The 14,316-nt window shown below is 29.2% G+C and overlaps 6 protein-coding genes across 6 annotated transcripts in view; 4 read left to right on the forward strand and 2 right to left on the reverse strand.

The window, feature by feature from the left end:
* Window positions 1-75: 75 nt before the first annotated feature.
* Window positions 76-1,465, forward strand: LOC115232714 (decapping and exoribonuclease protein-like). Its single transcript, XM_029802754.1, has 3 exons — window positions 76-324; window positions 445-833; window positions 921-1,465. The coding sequence occupies exons 1-3, from the start codon at window positions 315-317 to the stop codon at window positions 1,143-1,145; spliced, it is 624 nt and encodes a 207-aa protein (XP_029658614.1). The 5' UTR covers window positions 76-314; the 3' UTR covers window positions 1,146-1,465.
* On the reverse strand, window positions 1,340-3,997 carry LOC115232717 (G patch domain and ankyrin repeat-containing protein 1 homolog). The gene is made up of 3 exons (XM_029802758.1): window positions 2,317-3,997; window positions 1,708-1,936; window positions 1,340-1,630 (listed from the first exon to the last, which is right to left on the reverse strand). The coding sequence occupies exons 1-3, from the start codon at window positions 3,457-3,459 to the stop codon at window positions 1,461-1,463; spliced, it is 1,542 nt and encodes a 513-aa protein (XP_029658618.1). The 5' UTR covers window positions 3,460-3,997; the 3' UTR covers window positions 1,340-1,460.
* A 189-nt stretch (window positions 3,998-4,186) lies between these two features.
* On the forward strand, window positions 4,187-6,847 carry LOC115232718 (G patch domain and ankyrin repeat-containing protein 1 homolog). The gene is made up of 3 exons (XM_029802760.1): window positions 4,187-5,870; window positions 6,251-6,479; window positions 6,557-6,847. The coding sequence occupies exons 1-3, from the start codon at window positions 4,728-4,730 to the stop codon at window positions 6,724-6,726; spliced, it is 1,542 nt and encodes a 513-aa protein (XP_029658620.1). The 5' UTR covers window positions 4,187-4,727; the 3' UTR covers window positions 6,727-6,847.
* LOC115232713 (decapping and exoribonuclease protein-like) lies at window positions 6,722-8,694 on the reverse strand. The gene is made up of 4 exons (XM_029802753.1): window positions 8,316-8,694; window positions 7,863-8,086; window positions 7,354-7,742; window positions 6,722-7,266 (listed from the first exon to the last, which is right to left on the reverse strand). Exons 1-4 carry the CDS (start codon window positions 8,600-8,602, stop codon window positions 7,042-7,044), a joined length of 1,125 nt encoding a protein of 374 aa, XP_029658613.1. The 5' UTR covers window positions 8,603-8,694; the 3' UTR covers window positions 6,722-7,041.
* Window positions 8,695-9,796: 1,102 nt separating this feature from the next.
* LOC115246406 (protein misato) lies at window positions 9,797-12,734 on the forward strand. The gene is made up of 5 exons (XM_029825215.1): window positions 9,797-10,244; window positions 10,338-10,418; window positions 11,066-11,506; window positions 11,602-12,406; window positions 12,481-12,734. Exons 1-5 carry the CDS (start codon window positions 10,167-10,169, stop codon window positions 12,687-12,689), a joined length of 1,614 nt encoding a protein of 537 aa, XP_029681075.1. The 5' UTR covers window positions 9,797-10,166; the 3' UTR covers window positions 12,690-12,734.
* Window positions 12,735-12,946: 212 nt separating this feature from the next.
* Window positions 12,947-14,316, forward strand: part of LOC115246407 (calcium and integrin-binding family member 3-like) — a 2,595-nt gene continuing 1,225 nt past the window's right edge. The window contains exons 1-3 of the mRNA XM_029825216.1: window positions 12,947-13,397; window positions 13,469-13,589; window positions 14,276-14,316. The exon at window positions 14,276-14,316 is cut by the window's right edge and continues 8 nt beyond it. Coding sequence (XP_029681076.1) covers window positions 13,312-13,397; window positions 13,469-13,589; window positions 14,276-14,316 — 248 coding nt within the window. The 5' untranslated portion in view covers window positions 12,947-13,311. The remainder of the gene's footprint in view (window positions 13,398-13,468; window positions 13,590-14,275) is intronic.

The following is a 14,316-nucleotide window of genomic DNA, read 5'->3' on the forward strand; positions in this document are numbered from 1 at the left end:
CTAAAAATTATAGATGTTTATAATTATTATTAACATTATATATAGCAATTGTGTAACCGTTACTTTTTTACACACTAATTAAAAAATAAGTATTAATTAGGTTGGATACTGATTTTATTTGCCGTCGTGGCGCATTAAAAACAATATTATGTACCCCTTATGAAAGATCTAAAAACTGGATTATTTGTGCTAGCAAATACCGTGGTACGATATATTTATGCGAATTTTACACAAATGAAAAAGAACATCGACATGTCAATGCAACTACACAAGAAAAACGATTGAGTTCATTGGGATACAAGTTTGAACAATATATGGTAGCAGGTATTTTAAATTATTATGTACGAATGATCAAAAATTATTTTTACTTCAAATATAATAATATAATTATTTATTTAATTCATGTAATTAAACTGATTAAATAATATATCTATTTTTTCATAGATCAACCATCGCATAAACCAAATACATCAGTACCTCTTAATGAATGTAAAAAATTTTACTGTGTAATTAAAGCAAATTTTGGAGATCATTCATTATTATATGGAGCAGAAATAGATGCTATTTCCTCACCACAGCCTATAACGGATACACTTATTGGCAAAACAATTGAATTGATTGAATTGAAAACATTACCAATGAAAGTTTATAATGAAATCGGCACAGTATTGTACGATAAATATGGCACAATACCTTTTAAAACAGTAATTAGATGGTGGAGTCAGAATTACTTAGCAGGAATAGAAAGACTTATATGTGGATTAAAAAATAGATATGGGGAAGTGAAAATGATAAAAGAACATCCTACGCAGAATCTGCCAGAGCTTTCAAAAGTAAGTAATACCATTAAAACTATATAATATTTATGTATAACATATATATTAATTAATATGATAATTTGTAATTATTTACTATTGCAGCCTTGTTGTAATGTGGGCAAATGTAAAAAGTTTTGCAAAATATTTCTAGACCATGTCAAAAAGTTTGTCATCAAAGATTATAATGAGTGCATGTATAAGTTTTACTATGATGCATCTAATGATGTCATAAATTATAGTGAAGAAGCTTCTAATGACGAAATGTATTTCTTCTTAAAGTCATGGTTTGTTGAAAAAGCAGAAAATTATAACAGTACTTTTCAGTAAATACATAAATCTAAAGAATATTTTTTATATAAGGAAAGACGCACGTCATGTGAAAAAAATAGATAGATGCGCAAATGCCATGAAGTTAATAAAATAAACAATTTTATTTTATGTGTTATTGAAATAAGAAATATGACTTTCTTTTTCTATAGAATATGTATGTGAAATTATTTTAATGATAACTTTCTAGTTTGTTAATATTTGATAAAAATTACTTTATATTTTATATAAATGTTTACAATTAAATATAATAGGTTCACATGTTTACTTTGACTGTACTTACTTGAACAAAATAAAGATTTTATTGCATATATATCAAACACTGCGACCTAGAACTTGTCTTATTGCATCCATCTCATTATGGGACATAGGTTCCAACATTAATCCAGGTACTGGTGGAGTCAATTCTAAGTCACGTAATTCATTTACTTTTATCTTTAAATCGCTTCTTAACTTATTAATCGCAGTACTAGATTCTCTCTGATCTGAAATACCAATAATATTATTGTCGAATATGAAAATTAAAGAATGTAAATAGATTTCTTTTTGTGTTTGGAATTACCTTTTTCGAGTAATTCTTCAGCTGCTTTAGACGGCATCTTTAATAGCAATGGACCCACTGTTATCCACGTTTTTTCATGTATTTGTTTTTGTAGTGCCCTTATTCCAATGCGATCATCATTTCTTCTCTTATCCAAAGCAATTATTTCTTTGCGATCAGTGAGAATTTCGCCAGCCTTATTTTCAACTTTTTCTAAGTGTTCCAATAATCTTTGATGTTCACTCATCATCTGTAACATATTAATAAATTTATATATTATACTTACTTTTACTATTAAATATTGAAAGGCATTTGTATATATCTGAGGTTTTCATTCTTGCTACATTTTAGTAAAATAAACATTAAATATGCTTTTTTTTTACAGTTTTATTAACATATAATTGACATATATTATATAAAAAAATTTCGAGTTAATAGTATTTATAGAAAATAAAAAGAAATTAATATTGATATGTAACATTGATATATTTTATAATGAAGAAATATTGAGAATAAACTTACAAGTATAGGTACATAAGAACAGTAATAATTATTTTCATTACAGTCAATCTTCAAGTAAATATTATAATCACATTTATAAAATTATTCACATGTATTTTAAGATAATGCAATACGTAGAGCTCTTTCTTTTCTGGCTTCTCTGTGAAGTAGTCTTTCCCTGTCCCTTTTTTTCAAAGGTTTCTGTTTAGGTGTTTTAATGCTACTAATGGCAGTTGTATCATCTGGTTTGAAATGGGTAACTTTATATTCACTTTCTACTGGTTGTCCTAATCCTTTGCGATCCGTTTTCACATATGTTTTAATTGGATATTTCATTCCTTTCCCAGAAGGTCCAAGACCAGCTTCTTCATCCCATCCAGAATTCAAAAGCATTCTATATCCTTTATTTTGTTTTGATATTCCATATATTGTGTGTTTTAATTTTGGCTTTGTGTTAAAGATGTGCAAAGTAGAGCTTTCATGTTTTTGTGGTGTTGTTTCTTGAAAGGTTGCTTTACAGACATCACAGTAAAATATTGGGTTGTGCTGTAATTTCATCTTTTCTTGTGTAATACAAACATCTTTATCATGCTCTGAAGATTCCATAGACATTGCTTTTATTGGTAAAGCATTTGTATTATTTACTTTCGGAACGTTTATCAATGATTGATTATTATTACACATTAATTCAGATTTTTTTTTTAATAGCGCAACTATACTTAAATAATTTCTTTTCAAAGCTAATTGGGCTGCAGTAAGACCAGACCTATCCCTAGTTCTTCTATTAGCCCCAAGATTTAACAAAAACTGTACAATTTCCAAATGACCGCAGTAAGCAGCAGACATTAATGGAGTCCAACCAAAGTCGTCGCATACATTCACATTTTCTGATGTCATATGTTTTTGTAAGAATTTTAAATCCTTTTGTTCTACTGCTTTTAACAATGTATTGATAGTGACTTTTGCTAGAATATCTTCAGGAACTGTAGTCTTTCTTGATTGTATATTAATGGAAACTTGATTTGTGCCAGAGTTGCTTCCGTTTCCAACAGTTTTTGATTTTAAATATTTTAATCTTGTTGTCGTAATATTGCTATTACTAATTTGATGAATAACTTCTTCATAGGCAGCCTTTGCTTCATTTCCTTGGAAGGCCAATTGATGAATACATTTTTCTGGAGATTTATCTTGTACATTGGAGGATTCCCTGACAAATGTTTTCCATGGTATATCAATGTTATATCTTATATGCATCCACTGTTGCAAAGACATTTTTATAATATTTGGACATATGTCACACTGTTTTAAATTTCTTTCTTTGAAAATTGTATGAAATCTTTATAATAATCTTTGTCAGTCTATATATGTCTTCTTAGCAGTCATAATATATATATTAACCATTGTGATACAATGTATGTTTCTTCTTCAAAAGTTAATCTGTAGAATGTAATAAAGTAATGGCACCAGACGAGTGGTACGATATTGCATATGACATGTATATATTTGCGAGCAATACGTTGCTCTGCACACCTTGTATCTCCGTAATATCAAATTTTGTCGGAAAAGACACTACTTTAAAATAGTAGCAGGTTTGGGCTTGGTATATATTATACGTAAAAGCTCAAAATCTCTTGTTATCAATATAAAATGTGGACAGCAAAATTTACCTTTGCTATTTTGCCTTATTACGCTATTATCTCAGTCGTGAGCCGATTTATTATTTTACTCTCAGATTCTCCTTTAGGTTTCTCTCTTCGACCAAATTCTCGTCACATCAGATAGTAACAGAGAGCAAGAGAGATAGTGACAACAGAGAGAAACCTGAGAGGGGCCACGCCGCCGTTTTTCCTGTAACACTTTCTCTAGCCGGTTCAGTGGCGCTAACTGGATCCGGCCACGTAGTTCCGCCGGCTCTAAAATGGATCCAGTTAGCGCCACTGTACCGGCTAGAGAAAGCGTTACAGGAAAAACGGCGGCGTGGCCCCTCTGAGGTTTCTCTCTGTTGTCACTATCTCTCTTGCTCTCTGTTACTATCTGATGTGACGAGAATTTGGTCGAAGAGAGAAACCTAAAGGAGAATCTGAGAGTAAAATAATAAATCGGCTCACGACTGAGATAATAGCGTAATAAGGCAAAATAGCAAAGGTAAATTTTGCTGTCCACATTTTATATTGATAACAAGAGATTTTGAGCTTTTACGTATAATATATACCAAGCCCAAACCTGCTACTATTTTAAAGTAGTGTCTTTTCCGACAAAATTTGATATTACGGAGATACAAGGTGTGCAGAGCAACGTATTGCTCGCAAATATATACATGTCATATGCAATATCGTACCACTCGTCTGGTGCCATTACTTTATTACATTCTACAGATTAACTTTTGAAGAAGAAACATACATTGTATCACAATGGTTAATATATATATTATGACTGCTAAGAAGACATATATAGACTGACAAAGATTATTATAAAGATTTCATACAATTTTCAAAGAAAGAAATTTAAAACAGTGTGACATATGTCCAAATATTATAAAAATGTCTTTGCAACAGTGGATGCATATAAGATATAACATTGATATACCATGGAAAACATTTGTCAGGGAATCCTCCAATGTACAAGATAAATCTCCAGAAAAATGTATTCATCAATTGGCCTTCCAAGGAAATGAAGCAAAGGCTGCCTATGAAGAAGTTATTCATCAAATTAGTAATAGCAATATTACGACAACAAGATTAAAATATTTAAAATCAAAAACTGTTGGAAACGGAAGCAACTCTGGCACAAATCAAGTTTCCATTAATATACAATCAAGAAAGACTACAGTTCCTGAAGATATTCTAGCAAAAGTCACTATCAATACATTGTTAAAAGCAGTAGAACAAAAGGATTTAAAATTCTTACAAAAACATATGACATCAGAAAATGTGAATGTATGCGACGACTTTGGTTGGACTCCATTAATGTCTGCTGCTTACTGCGGTCATTTGGAAATTGTACAGTTTTTGTTAAATCTTGGGGCTAATAGAAGAACTAGGGATAGGTCTGGTCTTACTGCAGCCCAATTAGCTTTGAAAAGAAATTATTTAAGTATAGTTGCGCTATTAAAAAAAAAATCTGAATTAATGTGTAATAATAATCAATCATTGATAAACGTTCCGAAAGTAAATAATACAAATGCTTTACCAATAAAAGCAATGTCTATGGAATCTTCAGAGCATGATAAAGATGTTTGTATTACACAAGAAAAGATGAAATTACAGCACAACCCAATATTTTACTGTGATGTCTGTAAAGCAACCTTTCAAGAAACAACACCACAAAAACATGAAAGCTCTACTTTGCACATCTTTAACACAAAGCCAAAATTAAAACACACAATATATGGAATATCAAAACAAAATAAAGGATATAGAATGCTTTTGAATTCTGGATGGGATGAAGAAGCTGGTCTTGGACCTTCTGGGAAAGGAATGAAATATCCAATTAAAACATATGTGAAAACGGATCGCAAAGGATTAGGACAACCAGTAGAAAGTGAATATAAAGTTACCCATTTCAAACCAGATGATACAACTGCCATTAGTAGCATTAAAACACCTAAACAGAAACCTTTGAAAAAAAGGGACAGGGAAAGACTACTTCACAGAGAAGCCAGAAAAGAAAGAGCTCTACGTATTGCATTATCTTAAAATACATGTGAATAATTTTATAAATGTGATTATAATATTTACTTGAAGATTGACTGTAATGAAAATAATTATTACTGTTCTTATGTACCTATACTTGTAAGTTTATTCTCAATATTTCTTCATTATAAAATATATCAATGTTACATATCAATATTAATTTCTTTTTATTTTCTATAAATACTATTAACTCGAAATTTTTTTATATAATATATGTCAATTATATGTTAATAAAACTGTAAAAAAAAAGCATATTTAATGTTTATTTTACTAAAATGTAGCAAGAATGAAAACCTCAGATATATACAAATGCCTTTCAATATTTAATAGTAAAAGTAAGTATAATATATAAATTTATTAATATGTTACAGATGATGAGTGAACATCAAAGATTATTGGAACACTTAGAAAAAGTTGAAAATAAGGCTGGCGAAATTCTCACTGATCGCAAAGAAATAATTGCTTTGGATAAGAGAAGAAATGATGATCGCATTGGAATAAGGGCACTACAAAAACAAATACATGAAAAAACGTGGATAACAGTGGGTCCATTGCTATTAAAGATGCCGTCTAAAGCAGCTGAAGAATTACTCGAAAAAGGTAATTCCAAACACAAAAAGAAATCTATTTACATTCTTTAATTTTCATATTCGACAATAATATTATTGGTATTTCAGATCAGAGAGAATCTAGTACTGCGATTAATAAGTTAAGAAGCGATTTAAAGATAAAAGTAAATGAATTACGTGACTTAGAATTGACTCCACCAGTACCTGGATTAATGTTGGAACCTATGTCCCATAATGAGATGGATGCAATAAGACAAGTTCTAGGTCGCAGTGTTTGATATATATGCAATAAAATCTTTATTTTGTTCAAGTAAGTACAGTCAAAGTAAACATGTGAACCTATTATATTTAATTGTAAACATTTATATAAAATATAAAGTAATTTTTATCAAATATTAACAAACTAGAAAGTTATCATTAAAATAATTTCACATACATATTCTATAGAAAAAGAAAGTCATATTTCTTATTTCAATAACACATAAAATAAAATTGTTTATTTTATTAACTTCATGGCATTTGCGCATCTATCTATTTTTTTCACATGACGTGCGTCTTTCCTTATATAAAAAATATTCTTTAGATTTATGTATTTACTGAAAAGTACTGTTATAATTTTCTGCTTTTTCAACAAACCATGACTTTAAGAAGAAATACATTTCGTCATTAGAAGCTTCTTCACTATAATTTATGACATCATTAGATGCATCATAGTAAAACTTATACATGCACTCATTATAATCTTTGATGACAAACTTTTTGACATGGTCTAGAAATATTTTGCAAAACTTTTTACATTTGCCCACATTACAACAAGGCTGCAATAGTAAATAATTACAAATTATCATATTAATTAATATATATGTTATACATAAATATTATATAGTTTTAATGGTATTACTTACTTTTGAAAGCTCTGGCAGATTCTGCGTAGGATGTTCTTTTATCATTTTCACTTCCCCATATCTATTTTTTAATCCACATATAAGTCTTTCTATTCCTGCTAAGTAATTCTGACTCCACCATCTAATTACTGTTTTAAGAGGTATTGTGCCATATTTATCGTACAATACTGTGCCGATTTCATTATAAACTTTCATTGGTAATGTTTTCAACTCAATCAATTCAATTGTTTTGCCAGTAAGTGTATCCGTTATAGGCTGTGGTGAGGAAATAGCATCTATTTCTGCTCCATATAATAATGAATGATCTCCAAAATTTGCTTTAATTACACAGTAAAATTTTTTACATTCATTAAGAGGTACTGATGTATTTGGTTTATGCGATGGTTGATCTATGAAAAAATAGATATATTATTTAATCAGTTTAATTACATGAATTAAATAAATAATTATATTATTATATTTGAAGTAAAAATAATTTTTGATCATTCGTACATAATAATTTAAAATACCTGCTACCATATATTGTTCAAACTTGTATCCCAATGAACTCAATCGTTTTTCTTGTGTAGTTGCATTGACATGTCGATGTTCTTTTTCATTTGTGTAAAATTCGCATAAATATATCGTACCACGGTATTTGCTAGCACAAATAATCCAGTTTTTAGATCTTTCATAAGGGGTACATAATATTGTTTTTAATGCGCCACGACCGCAAATAAAATCAGTATCCAACCTAATTAATACTTATTTTTTAATTAGTGTGTAAAAAAGTAACGGTTACACAATTGCTATATATAATGTTAATAATAATTATAAACATCTATAATTTTTAGGATATATATTCATTACTACATAATTGTTTGAAATATAATAATAATATATTGTATGCGCAGGGAAAGTCTATGTTATATATTTCAATAATGTATCATACATGCAAGTTTTATATTTGTTTAATAACATACCACTGGCCTTCGCGTGATAATGGTTTCTCAAGTAGATTAAAATTGTCCGAAATCCATCTCAATATATCATCCAATTTGATATATGAAGTAGATCTGTGACGAGTAGACTTCGAATCTTTATTAAGATCGAAAGATACATTGTCAGGATCTGAAGGAGGCACATAATATTTCATTTGCGATAAATCGGCATGATATTTTGAATCACCGTCGATGCTATAATGTCCAATTAATTTAATCGTTAATTTTGGAAGTATACATTCAGGGAAATCTTCAATTTTAAACGACATTATTTGTTATTTCTATGGCACTATAAATTTTTATTCTAGTATACTAGTATATCTATGCAACATATCAAACAAAGGAAGCATTTTAGGATAACTAGGGGAACTCCCGCGCGAAAGAGGAAAGTGATTTATCAATGAGTCAATAGAAATATATAAGTATTATTATACAGGGTGTCCCCAAGTTAAATGGCAAAACTTCAGGAGCGTGTAGGGGACCGAAAAGCTAAGACAGAAAGTCCTTTAGAAGTTTGCTCGTTTTTGCTCCATTTTGGAGGAAATCACATTCTTGTCTTAGTTTTTTGGTCCCCTACACGCTCTTGAAGTTTTGCCATTTAATTTGGGGACACCTTGTATAATACTTATATAGATCTATATTATTATACGTATAATACTTATACACAGATCTAAATATTATTATTTGTTTCATTTTTTGCGATTTTCTTCAAAACGAAGCAAAAACGAGCAAATCTCTAAAGGACTTTTTGTTTTAGTTTATCGGTCCCCTACACGCTCCTAAAGTTTTGACATTTAAATTGGGGACACCCTGTATAATACTTACATAAGATATATAAGATCTATGATTAAACTATGACTGTACGTAATATACTAATATATGCGTGCATAACTACTTTATACAGAATCTTATCAGTAATGCCGTTATTAATAGTGATGTGCAAATAATTGATGTGCTGTGATCTTCATTATTAATGCATTGAGTAGACTCATTTCATAATAATTTTAAGTGCTGTAAGCTCGAATGTATCGGTATAATGATAAGGAAATAATCAAACTTTTCTGTTGTAAGTAATTCGTAGAGAATTTATTGGATTTATTATATATTTTAATTCTCGTTCGTGTGTGCAAAATTCAAAAATTTAATCTAAAATCGATATTAAGTGGATTCGACCGCCATACTTGGCGGATGAGTTGATTGGTTATTGAATAGAGACTTTTAGAAATTTAGAGACCCTATAAATTCTCTATCCAACCCTGAATGTTTTTTTATGAGAATGGTCGCGTTCAGTAGAGAAAACCGCTTAGTAGCAACCGAATGTGATTGGTTCTTACTTTTAGAACCAACGAATCAACGTCGAGTGTTGACAAGACGATAACTGAGCGCTTTCTCTGCTGAACGCGGCCAATGGGAATTGTCGACAGGGCGCGTTCGGAAATCCTACCCGAGGGGTAAAGAACGTTTAATTGGCTGATCAGGAGCAAAAATTTCTTTGTGGTTGGTCAATTAAATGCTACTCTACCCTACGGATAGAATTTTTGAACGCACTCTGAATGTCATGTGTGTTGAATAGGATTGCATGATTGCATATGCGTAAATGTAACCTTATATCAAAATCGTGATTCTGCGTCTCATAACAAACAGAAATCTAATAAACAATTATAAGAAAAAGGAATCTTATATAATTATATCATTATAAAATTATATTATGTATAATTATATTATCACAATTATATAATTATATATCATCTTATTGGATTATCATATTCTTCTATAAGGAGTAAAATATAAATTAATATATATTAAATAAATATATATTAATAATACGATACAATGACGACACGAGAGATATTGACTATTCAATTGGGTCATTATTCCAATTTTATCGGCACGCATTGGTGGAATTTGCAGGTATTAAAAATGCAATATTATTTTGATTACAAATCTCTCAACATATTTTTGGAATACTTAAGATTGTAATACATCACAAGAATTTCATTGCAGGAGTCTAACTTCACGTACGATCCGAAACATCCATCTGAAATAAATCATGATGTTTTGTACAGGGAAAGTGAAAATCTGCAAGTAAATATAATTGAACAAAAAAAATTGTTTTTGTATATGTATTTTCATTTATATATAAATGTATTGACAACAATATATATAACTATATCCTTAAACCATTTAGCATTAATTAAAAATATAACTGTAGAACTAATTTTTTAAAAGATTTATTTGAATAATAGTAATAATTTGAATAATATGTTCTTTCTGTAAGGATTAGACAAGAGAGTTTAAAATTAGATTCAAACTAATACATGGATATGAGATTATCTTTTTTTCAGCAAGACTTTTTTGTATCGATTTAATTTGCTTTAGGTAGATTTCTTTGAAGATGTAATTATATATATATAAACATACACACAATATTTTTTGTTATATACAGTTTTTATATACAGTTGATATAAAAAAACGAGAGTTACAAATATAACTCTAAATAAAACTAAAAAAACTAAATATAAAATATAAGTAAAATCAATCAGAAGGACACCATTCTGCAAATTTACTATAAAATATGTTTTACATAATATTAAATAAATTATATAATGAATTATTTTAATTGTAATAAGATTGATAAAGTTACACGTCCAGTAAAAGCTCGTGTGTGATTATAAATAGATATATTATATACAATACAAAATAGTAATTATAATGAGATAGTTCTGTTTCAGAGACAAGTTACATTTACACCGAGACTATTAATAGCAGATTTAAAAGGAACATTAGGTTATCTGAATGAGCAAGGTTCTTCACATGATACAGCACCTCCAGATAATGAGCTACTATGGGATGATGCAAAATTAGAAGTTATTAGTGCTGAACCTAATCCTAAAACACCTTTTATTGAAAATTTAAATGAATCCAATAAAACTGTGGATTTGGAAAGTTTCAATTTTGAAAATGACGTGAAATCATGGGTCGATTATATTTTACCATTATTCCATCCAAGGACAGTGACAGTTATCAAAGAGTATTTACACAATTGTACACAACAACCATTTGATATATTCACATATGGTCACGATTTGTGGAACACAGGACAATTCTCTGATGATTTTTCAGACAGAATACGATTATATGTGGAAGAATGTGATTTGATGCAAGGATTTCAGGTATATATTTGTACATTTTATTATATGTTATATATTCTATGTTAAAATTATTATTTATATGCCATATTGTTAGCATAATTATTTCTAAACAATAGGTACTTGTGGATTCTACTGATGGTTTCGCTGGTCTTGGAGCATCTTGCATTCAGCATCTACGTGATGAATATGGGAAGAGTATTTTGACATTTCCGTGTTTAGATTTTAACAACGCCGAACCCAGTGCATCAGATTTAATTAAAATTGTAAATACGGCACTGTGCTGGCAACACATTGGAGAGTATTCGTCGCTTTACAGTCCACTTTCTTGTGGGCAAGTCGGGTGGCCATTCGCGGCTGATTCGCGTAAATTCCCAAACATAACATATAGCCCAGAACTAAAGTATCACAGCAGTGCAATATTAGCGACTGCTTTGGATACATTGACTTTAAGATATAGAACTAAGAGGTATCCAAATGCCACTTTATCTGATTTATGCGCTGATCTGAACAAATTAGGTCGTAAAGCAGCGGCGGTTAGTTTAACTCTGCCATTTCCTATGAAAGTAAAGATGGATTTAATAGATATATTGGATGAATTTGAGGGACCTCTATGGACCAGTCTGACACCGAGCTGTGACATATCAATGGATAACAATCTGCAAAGTATAGCGTTGCGCGGAATTTCAGAAGACAGAATAAAGCGACCTATTAACGAAGCTAGCAAACAGATATCAAAACCAGCATACAAATGCTCCAGTGTACACGAAATGATGACATTCTATTTGGCATGCACCTGTCACGCATCAGCCACATATTTATCCAATATTGAGGCACCGTTAAAAATTTCTTCACCTTATCCAAAAATATTCAGTAATAATGTAACCGAGAATGGTAACGTCGCCGAAAGGCCCGTAGAAACAGGTATATCTTCTTTAATTAGTACAAAAATAACAATATTGGAGGATGAATATTATATTAATTCATTTTTTTCTTAGATGTAAACTCGGTTGCGGTGATGGCTGGAATACATAGTGGCAATAGCATCGCGGCAATGTATGAATCTCTGCTTAAACAAACCAAAAGGATAAAAAGTATCAAGAAATTTCATGCCTTTACGAATTCCGGGCTGGAGGAAGACGAATTCACGGAATGTATTAATAATTTAGCTGATTGTAAAGAGGCGTATGAAGATCGTTATATTTAAAAGAAAACTAAGTTATTGTATAAATAAAATATGTTCAACAATATATTTTCAATAATGTTGATGTTTGTTGCAAAATTTGCGATTACATACACTTGCGATATTTTATATATAATAAAGCTTTTTGTAATATGTTTACTGAAATACTTGTATATTTTTTTTATACAATTAAAATTGATTTCATATAATTAATATGATCAATATTAGTTTCATGCAATGTCGATATTAAAAAGAGTAATGGTCGTTGCTATACAATTCACAATGAAGTATACAAGTAGGTCGTAATCCCTTGTAGGATCAGAAGTATTTAGAATCGGGACGTCCCTAAAGATGGGAGTGGCAAGACACACCTTGGTTATTAGATTGCACGAATTCGTATCGGACATGGAGAATGCGAAAACTCAGTTCTCGTTGTTCTTCCGTAAATGTAACAGCCCTTTTTAATCCGATTTCTTTTTGATATTTCTATCTATAATTTTTTATAATATATATATTGTTTATTTTTTTCGTCAAAAAGATTAATATATATATATATATATAAAACTACCTGTGTAAAGTGAAAGATAATAATGTTCTAGAGTCTAATATATTCGCAGGAAATAAAAAAAGTAAATTAATAAGCGCAATGGGTAATAAAGTAGCAACATTCACCGAAGAACAACTCGAAGATTATCAGGATTGTACTTTTTTTACGCGCAAGGAAATCTTGAGGTAATATTTCCATTATTCGGCGTAAAAAACTTTCAAATTGCTGCCTTATTGATTTTTCCGTTTTTTTCCAGGATATTTAAGAGATTTCGGGAGATAGGAGATTCTGGAATGATACCGCGTATCATGACGCCGCAACAAGCATCGTCTCTTCGTTTACCCTTGTCATATTTAGCTCGTATACCTGAATTGAAGGTTTATATTTCAAATTATATAATTCATTTAAAAATCATAATAAAAATGTGTTTGTATAGAATCTTTTTTATAATAAATTGTTTTAGTAAAAAGAAAACATAATATTATATTTATGTAATTTATTATCATTATCAAATATAGAGATCTATACAAATATATATAAATTTTTACATAATTGATTAGAATATATATTTTATATATTCTGCTCGGTTTACAGTTCTGTGTGTGTATATGAGAATGTGCACGTGTTAAATATGGCTATATATATATATATATATATATATATATATATATATATATATATATATATATATATATATATATATATATATATATATATATATATATATATATATATATATATATATATATATATATATATATATATATATATATATATATATATATATATATATATATATATATATATATATATATATATATATATATATATATATATATATATATATATATATATATATATATATATATATATATGTATAAAGTACATCGTTATGTCAGACATTATAAGACGAGTTTCTTAAAATTCTCTATCCCGTTTTAATGATTTTATACACTTACGTCTATTTTAAATATTAGTTGAAAATTAAATCAAATTATTTATTTTACTTTTATCGACTTTTCTCACTGGCGAAATGTTTGTGTGTTTCTTCTTTCATTTTTAGGAAAATCCATTTAGAGAACGGATCTCGGAAGTTTTTACACG

Source organism: Formica exsecta, unplaced genomic scaffold (genome assembly GCF_003651465.1).
Source record: "Formica exsecta isolate Colony F162 unplaced genomic scaffold, ASM365146v1 scaffold149, whole genome shotgun sequence".
NCBI lineage: Eukaryota > Metazoa > Arthropoda > Insecta > Hymenoptera > Formicidae > Formica > Formica exsecta.